The sequence below is a fragment of the Meles meles genome, chromosome X (assembly GCF_922984935.1).
Source record: "Meles meles chromosome X, mMelMel3.1 paternal haplotype, whole genome shotgun sequence".
NCBI lineage: Eukaryota > Metazoa > Chordata > Mammalia > Carnivora > Mustelidae > Meles > Meles meles.
The window spans coordinates 44,607,082-44,616,189 of record NC_060087.1 but is presented as its reverse complement, the minus strand read 5'-3'; the positions used below and the strand labels follow the sequence as shown (position 1 = coordinate 44,616,189).

The following is a 9,108-nucleotide window of genomic DNA, read 5'->3' as shown; positions in this document are numbered from 1 at the left end:
CGCTGCCCGAGCGTCTCCAGCCGGCAGAGTAGGCGGAGCAGGGCGGTGCGGGGTGGCGTAGCGCTGGAGGGCGATGGTGGTGGAGCTGCTGGGGGCGGAGGCAGCGTAGCCCCCGCGGAAAAGGAGCCCCGCGGCGCCTGAGTCAAGCCGAGGATGGAGAACCGGCCTGGGTCCTTCCAGTACGTCCCTGTGCAGCTGCAAGGGGGGGCGCCCTGGGGCTTCACCCTTAAGGGGGGTCTGGAACACTGCGAACCGCTCACGGTGTCTAAGGTAAGAACTGGCGCCTCTGTCCCAGCGGTGCCCAACTTTGAATGGACTAGCGGGTGCGCAGGCTGCCGCGGACGCGGCCCTCAAATCAATTTCGAAACTTGGTGGGGCTGGGAGTGAAAGCCCTCCTGTGGAGCATTAGCGGAACAGAGGGGTCTTGCCGCCAGCCCGGGCGCAGACACCCCTGACGGGTGGCGGGAGCACGAGATGGGAGCATTGCTGGCCCGGGGCTAAGAGCCCTGCGCGCACACACTCGGGAGGCTCTGGGGGCAGTTTTTTGCTCCCCCTCGTCGGGGCGGTTGCTCCCCTCAGTTTGAGCTGGAGGAAGTGGTGGCTGGTGGGGGTTTCTCCTTGGAAGTTCCCGCGCCCCTGGGGGACGGGCAGCGCCACTAGGCAGCTCTCTTAGCAGCGTTGGCCCCTCCGCCAACCAGCGGGTCGTCCCGCCGGGGCAGGTTGCAGGGCGAGGGTCTGGTGTGGGAACGGAGATGAGGCACTGGTGGCTTTCGTCAGCCTCACTTCCCACGGCCGGACGCGCGCACATCCATTCAGCAGCCGGACGTTGCTCCTGCCGGTTCGGCTCGGCCTTTCCCTCCCTCCGGAGTCCTGCCTCAGTGCCGGCGAGATTTCCTGCACGTTGAGAAGTGTGGAGGAAACTTTTGCGCCATGGAGCGCAGCTGTGCTGGAGCCGCCGCCGCCGCCGCCAGGGTTTGTTTGTTTTAGGAGGTTGTGATCTGCTGGAAGCCAAGTTGCAGCGGAGGACAGGGGAGAGGAGCTCTCCTGAGTGCTCCAGAACCCCCCCCCCCCACACACACACCTCCCCGCGAAGGAGCCATCCCCGGTAGGGGTGAGGGGCTGTGGGGGCCGCGGGGGCTGTTACCGGGAAGAGAGATTTGTAGGGCCATTCACCTTGAGACGCCAGATTGCCAAGGGAAGGAACTTGACGAACTTCATCCCGTTTTTTGTGTGTGTGTTTTGTTTTTGTTTCTCTTAAATGCTCAAATCTGAAAAACTCTTCCCCTTCCAACCCACTCAGATTGCAGTTGAGGTTGTAGATGTGGGTTTGGGCTGGAGATAGAAATATGTGGCTTCTCAGCAGGGAACAAATGTCACTATTTTTTGGGCTTTGTAAGGGAGGTCACATCTCAGCAGGGGGTGGCCAGTGCCCTACCACACGCCTCAGTAACCTGTGCTGCCATCTCCCCTTGTACTGGACTTAGTAGTTAACTTGTAGTGGAGAGGTCCTTCAGGCCTTGGGGCCCACACTCTTAGGAACTCTGGGGTACTGCCACGGGGTGTACCAGTCAGCTTGAGCAATCTCACGTACCTGAGGGAAAAGTTTAAGGAGCTGTCGGGGAAACCTGGGGTCTTTGGCCTCCCGAAACACCAATAACCAGCCCCTATCTTCATCCGGCTCTCCCTTCCCCACAGTGGTCATGTACTTGGAAGCACCCCGAGATGCCTTTGTCACCCATTGTCACGTCCCCTCTTAAGGCACTCTCCCTCCAATATTCTCTGGAGGGAGTTAATAAGCTTTTTTTTTTTTTTTTTTGAAAAACCAAAGAAAACAGCAACACTCTCAAACAACCGTTTTGGGGAGGCGAGAATCCTGACCTTCAGGAATTTCTTCTAATCAGTCTCCTCTCTTCCCTCTTTCCACCAAGGTCAGAATGGGCTATGCACTCGTCCATAGTCTGGCAGTTCCTCCCTTTCTTTTTCTTACACCACCCACAGAATTTCCAGTCTGCCTGAACAGCCTATCTTGGAGAGGTCATTTTTCACCTCTGCCCAGGGCTGAACCATCCTGAGAAGCACCCCAGAGAGTGCTTACTGCTAGGCCCTGGATTGTTTTGTGAGCCCGAGCTGAGCATAGCAGGGGGTGTTACTAAGTATGGGGCAGCCAGCAATTTGTGGTCTGGCTGGGGGATTATTTGAGGGTAGATGAGGGTTTCCTTGGCCAAGCTGTTGAGGAAGTGAGTCGTGTGTTGAGAGGCAGGGTGCCTTTTAATGATTCCTTTTCTGCTGAACATACAGTTGACCCCTATTATATGAAAACTCATTATTACACACATTTAGGTATGCAGGGGGTAAAATCATTTATCCTATTCCTCCCAAACAGCCTGGCACCTTGCAGTAAAAGCCAGTTGTATATAACCTAGTTAACCCCAACATTGTGTAAAGGAGCCATAGTATTTTTTTTTAAGTGCAGTGATTGCTTGTATTTTTTTCTTGCCAAGACACTGTGTGGCATAGTTCATTAGTCCCTTTTTTGTTTTTCTGACTTAGTTTTGTTTCCTCTTGCTTCAGAACAATACAGTTTTCTTCTCGAAAATAACATCAGTCTGCACACACATGCAGATGGGATGGAAGGCCATAGAAAGAGAATTGTATTGGCAGATTGGAACCTTGGGTTCTAGCCCCTGCTCCGCCACTCATTAGCTTTGGGATCCTGAGTGCATCACTTGCCCTCCGTGGGCTTAGGTGTCCTCATGTCTATTACGAGGTTCAAGTGGGTGGTCTTTAAATAAGACTATGACAGCCCAGCTGGCAATCTTTGATGCTAGCTCTGGCCCTTTTCTTCTCAGAAGGGTTGTGGAATGAAGATGAGGCTTTGTTCCATTTGCATACAGTGTTACTATTTATACAGTGTTTCCATATCCCTTATTTCATTAGCGTCTTCCAGTCACCCTGGGAGACAGTCAGGAAAGGTTGTGGAGAAATGGATGGAAAAACTGAGGCCGTGATGCACTGAGTGGCTTGTCTAGGTCTGCCATACAGTGAATCGGGGTAGGCTCCAAGTCTATCATATTTTCTACCACTTGGAGAGTTTCTTGATTCTTCTGGTAGTACTGCAGTTTGTGAAGGACCATGGGGCAGTACCGTTCAGGGGTGTATCTAGTCTTGACAGCTCTCACGGTGACTCTTTCCACACCAGCCTGTGGTTCCACAGTAGGTGAGGAACTGGATTGCAGACATTCCTTGCTGAAGTCAGGGAGGAGGAGAGGACTATTTTAGTGCTTCCAAATCACTGTGAGGATCTCAGGTCAGGCAGAGAAGGAGGTAAGGTGCAAGAATCATGGTGGGAAGTGCTGGAGGACCTCCTTTGGTGTCATGGAAAAAAACAGTTGGAGTCTGGTGTGGAGTACATGCTTAGAGATAGCTTGTGGAGACATCTCAGGAGTGGATGGATTTGAGAAAGGGTGATTAGTGGGGAAAGATCACAGAGAATGTAAAAGGATACCTCGTATTTGTCATGGGAGAATCTTTGGACCAGGAAATGATCAGGTTAGGAAATGGTTGAGTCCTACTGGCTCCTGTGAGTTCCTTGAATGTAGGAAAAAATCCAAGTTTTAGGAGACTGGTGTAGTCTTCTGACAATTGAGTGAGAAAGAAAGAGTAAATGTTTTTAAAAAATAAACCTGCTATTGATTATCCCAAGTGTTAAGGGATGGCTTATGATTTCCCTGTACATTGTGATGTTTCCAAAGAAACATAACCCTCAAGGGACTTGGGCCCATGAACTTGGTATTATTAATTCCTTAGATTAGCATCTTATACTACCTCATTGGCCCAGGAATCCTGTTTGGATAAAGTGGAGATTCTCTTCTAATCATATTTATCTGGTTTGTTACCTAGGGGTCCCCCTCTACAGTGTAGACAGTCATCCATGAAGTTGGCTCCCTGTACTGGAAAAGATATTCTATAGGGATGGGTGACTTTTCCAAGGTTCTGGCAGCAATGATTCTGCATCAAATAGAGCTTCTCAGAGGATTCAGAGATTCAAATTGTATCCTCCTGTGATGTGTGTGTGTGTGTGTGTGTGTGTGTGTGTGTGTGAGAGAGAGAGAGAGAGAGAGAGAGACAGACAGACAGATGGACAGACGGACAGAGACAGAGAGAGTTACCGACCATAGCATGAAGTTTCTATACTCATTGTGAGTCCTTGGAAATGTGTCTGAGGTTGGCTGAGGGTGGGGGAAAAATGGGGGTGGAGATCAGTGGGGATCCAGGAGAAGGAGAAAAACTGGGGAGGAGAAGACAGGCTTATCCTACATATTTGCCTTATTCCTGGCCCATTTTTGGGCGGCATTCTCCCTCAGGCACAGTGAAGCAAGTGGGGGCTTTGTTCCGGACTGCCCCAGAACAAAGTAGAGTGGGATGGGAGAGTAGCTTGGAGGAGAAGGAAACTTCACCTCCTCCACTTGCTGTGCATTGCTGTTGCTATATCATTTTACCCTCTCTAGACCCAAATGCCTATTTGCTAAATCGGTGTGGGCATACCTGTCCCATCTTTATTATTAAAGATGGCGTGAGAATGAATTGGGAAAACTCTCATACTGTTTGCCATCTTTAGCCTAGGAAGATGGCAGGACACGCTCTTTACATTGTTTTCAGTTCCCTCCCACCCCCCTCCCCATCTCCACTATGACCTTATTTCTAGAAGAAGCACACAAAGAGGCAGTTGAGATTTCAAGAGGACGTGGGTTAAGTCAGATTGAGGCTGTCTTGTGGCTGGCAGTAAATTTGCGAGTTAGAGTTCTTGCTGGCTGCAGAGGTAATGGTATATGAGAACCAGTAGTTCCTATGAAGCCTTCATAGTTGTGTTACAGGCTAGGCCCACCCCAGACCAGAGCTTGACGTTCACAAAGGGAACTTCATGGGGTGTGCTTCTTGGGAGCTTAGTCCAACATGATAGGTACTTATATTAGTGCACCCCTCATCTGCCTCTAGAATCAGCAAAGGTGTCTAGGGTCTCATTACCCCAACTGTCCCAGAGAGTAGAAGGCATTTGGAGACCTGGAGGAGGAATCCCTCCAGGAAGATAAAAAGAAGTTTGGAGGGAGGTAGAGCAAGAAGGACAGGTGGTATGTCTGGTAACCCTTGGCTGAGCTTTGGGTACACACTATTTTGGGGCCTGCCGGGCTATCATAATACACCTGGTACCCTATTGAGATCCACACATGTGTTCCCTAAAGTGAAAAAGGCCAAGGCTGTTAGAGGATTTTCCCATTCCAAAACCTCAGACAAAGAAAATAATTCAACTCCAGCTGGAAGACACTTGAGCGTTGTCCCTTGAAAATTTTTTAAAAAATGATTTCCCCTTTTGCTCTCCCCAACCCCCTCCCAGGAATTTATTTTTTAAGAAAAAGAGAGACTCGGGCTTGAGGCTGGAGTCTGTGGAGTGGTTTATCTAGAGGGACCATCACAGTTTTTATAGTTAGGCTTCTTCATAACCAGGGTGGAAAAGATGCTAACCCATCTGAGGAAAGTGAATCATTTTCCCACCCCCATCAAGCACCGAAGGACAGATTTGACTCAGGGCTGCTAATCCAATGCTATTCTTGAAGGAGGCCTAGAATCACAGATTCTCAGAGTCAAGAGGGCCTTTTGGGGGTCCTCAGGTCTTAATCTTAACCAGACCATTAGCCTCCAGTCTAATAGCTCTGAGTTTGTTGTCTTGTGCTCATGTGGGGAGTTCACCCTCTTCTTAGCCAGTTGACTGTAGACAATTTTTCATATGTTGAGTGGCAATCATCATCTCTCTAACTTCTATCCAGGGGTCCTAGCCCTACCTTCTGGGACCACACAAAACAAGAATGCTTTCTCTTTGTCTCGGGTCCAAAGACACAGACTATGTCCGCTTGTCTCACTTTTTTAGGCTGAAGAGCCCTAGAAATTTCAGCTATTTCTTACTGGCATCTGAGATCCAGCCTTCTCTCCCGTTTCCTCCTCCCACTCTGGATGCACTCCAGCCTGTCCCTGTTCCTCTTGAGTTATGGAGCCCGCAGCTGAATACAGTAAGTTAGAAGAGTCTGACCAAGGTCGAGTGGGATCCTTAAAAAAAAAGAAAAGAAAATACAGCTGAAGATCACTTTGGCTCTTTCTGGTATATCCATGCCATACAAAGACCCTGTGTCAAGCAGAACGTTTTAGTGGAAGTACTTTGTTGCTGCTAAACCTTACCTGCCAAAGACCTCTACCTAGACATCTGAGACAGCCATGTAATAGATTTGGGAGGGACATATTTCATCTCTTATTGTTTCTTTTGAGTTGCCCCAGCCCCATGCCTAGCCCAGACTAGTGTTGAGAGAAGTGTTCTAAGCAAGATGAGAGAAGATACAAGCTCTGACCTCAAGGAACATACATGTTTATATAAAAAGTTACAGAGAAGGAAGTTGTATCATAGAAGAAGTAGAGTTTAATGAAGTGTGTCAAAATCAGAACTTTAGAAGATCAGATTTATTTTATTTTTTTCAGCTTTTGGCTTGGGATGTGTAGGAGTAACCTCTCTGCCCTGAATTTTCTCCTTCTGAGAAAAATTGGTGTCTCCAAGATTGAAGATGCTGACTGTGTGACATAGTCTCCCACTTACAGAGCCCTTATGGAGGAATCTAGATACAGCGGTCTGTGTCCGAACCCCTTGACAGATATTCATCTCCCTGTATGTCACCACTGGCATGGAGTGCAAAACTCGTGCTGTTGCTGGCATCCCTGGGTTCCGAGGTCTTCTGTCTATACCTGGAATACCCATAAGAGTCACTTCAGCTGGAAGCCTTGCACCCACAGCCTTGTCTCTGCAGGCCCCTCACATCTACCATTTTGTCACCTAAGTTGGGCAAATATTTTTTTCTTGCTCCTAAAGCCCTAATCTGGGACTGTATTATCAATGTAATTTCATCAGTCATACCCCATGGATTAAATAAGCCTCTCCAGGGGCACCTGGGTGGCTCAGTCGGTTAAGCATCTGCCTTCAGCTCAGGTCATGATCCCAGGGTCCTTGCTCAGTGGGGAGCCTGCTTCTCCCTCTGCCTGCCACTCCCCTTGCTTCTCTCTCTCTCTCTCTGTCCTCTGACAAATAAATAAATAAAATCTTTAAATTGGCCTCTCCAGAACTGCTGTGAATTTAGCCACTATCACAAACACTGTGTCAGAAAGACATGTTTCCTAGCCTTCCACTGTCTCTTCTATGGAAGGCCTATCATCCTTCCATAATAATGAGGTTTAAACTCTATTCCAATATTCTGCCTATAGGAAACTATCCAAAGCTCCAAGCTGTTTATTCACAAAAAGGGTTCTTGGAGAACAACTTATTCATAAGTTAGGGACAAGTGCTCCACAATCTCTGTTACACAGACCTGGGTGGGTTTAGGGTTTCTACTCCTATCAGTGTGTTCCTATTCCTGATGCTGAGATGCGGTGTGTGTGCACAGTGTATATATGGTTCAATTTTTCTCCAAAATTGAGCCCCAGGCTTATCGGTTACCTTGCAAACAGCAATTGCTTATGTTGATACCTAGATCACTTTCACTCAATTTCCATGCAGCCAGTATTTTTGTCTCCTGGTGCTCTCCTGAAAAATTCTCAGACAGACTTCAATTAAGTCACTAATGAATAAGTTAAGATCTTTCCTTTTCCTGACTAAAGATTGTGTTCCAGTGACTGGGATGGGGTAGAGTTTTGTCTCTTTACACCCCTTTGCCACATCCAGTGTAAACAGGCCAAGTGGAAAGATTGTCTTAGGCATTAGTTTTGCAAGGGATGATCCGTTCTTCCTCACATCACACTGGCATGTTTACTTGGGCGCATAGCCATCCTGGTTGGGCACCAAACTTGCAAAGATCAAGATGACTTGGTTTCTCAAAGTGACCAGCCCCTCCCCTTTGACTTCACCTCCACTCCCTCCTCATTCAGCACAAGTCTATGACTGTACTGGGTCACAGAATGAGCACTGCCTAGTAGCAGCAGACACATTTTCTGGGCATCCAGGCTGCCCTTCTTTCCTGTCCAGTCTTTGCTTCCCAGCCCCCACCCATCAGCACCAGTTGCTTGAGGCCTACATTTTGGACTGGCCCATTCAAGTGCCATTGGCTCTTTGTTCATTCATTGGCTGCTCTGCCCTCTCTCCAAAACCCAACCTTTTTTCTTCTTTGGTCACAGAGGGCCCTTCTAGTCTGCTGCACCAACTTTTTCCCTCTTGGCGCAGCCATGCTTCCAGTGGGGGGAGAATGGGGGTAAGAGAAGCTCATAGAGTTAAGGTTGATAAAGTTCGAAGACTCTTAGCAAATTGATAGCTGGATCAGAGGGATAGATTCTCACCCTGTGTCTCTATCCTGTTGCAAAAGAGGACGGGCCCTTTGCTGCCTTCCTGATAGTTTTTCATCCACTTGCAGAGTAATTGTGCTATGCTCTTTCACCTCTCTGTACCCTCCTGTTTCTTCTCAGACTCTCTGTGAGGCAAGCCTCTGCTTTGTTGAAGGGTTGTGAAGGGCTCCAGGATCCTTGCCTGTTCTGGGCTATGGAAGTGTGCCTGGCAACCGACAGCAGGCAATCTTTACAGTGCACGGCGTTTCTCCATACTACTACTTCCTATCTTCCCAGAAGTGGCTGTTTCCTGGTGTGTTCTTAGGGATGGCATGAGGCATGGTCTGTTAACTTTCACTCAAGTCTTTTAATGTTACATCTGTGAGGAATGTGAGAAGTGGGACTCATTTGACAAGATCAAGGGTTAAGCCCAGTGATGGACAGACCCTTTGTGGCGTCTTCTGGCCCCCACCCTCATGCCACTCAGCAGAATCCCAGCCGTATGCTCAGCTCTCTTCCTGAGCCTCTGGCAGGGAAGTTTTGAATGGTTCTCCTATACTGCCTTTCACGGTCCATCAGAAATGGATTTTTTTTTTCTTTTGGGTTTGGGGGTTGGGGTGATACAAGGTAGACCTGGGAGTAAAGCTGGTTCAACTAGTTATTCTGGAAAGGGGTTAGAATCTCATGGCTGCAGCCCCATCTTTGCTTATGAGAAGATGACAAGCTAAAGCCTTGTCTTTGTTGAGCTGCCTTGCTGTTTTC

General features: G+C 48.5%; 1 protein-coding gene across 1 annotated transcript in view; it reads left to right on the top strand.

Moving 5' to 3' along the window:
- Positions 1–9,108, top strand: part of SHROOM4 (shroom family member 4) — a 216,989-nt gene continuing 207,881 nt past the window's right edge. Inside the window, exon 1 of the mRNA XM_045996086.1 lies at positions 1–270. Coding sequence (XP_045852042.1) covers positions 154–270 — 117 coding nt within the window. The 5' untranslated portion in view covers positions 1–153. The remainder of the gene's footprint in view (positions 271–9,108) is intronic.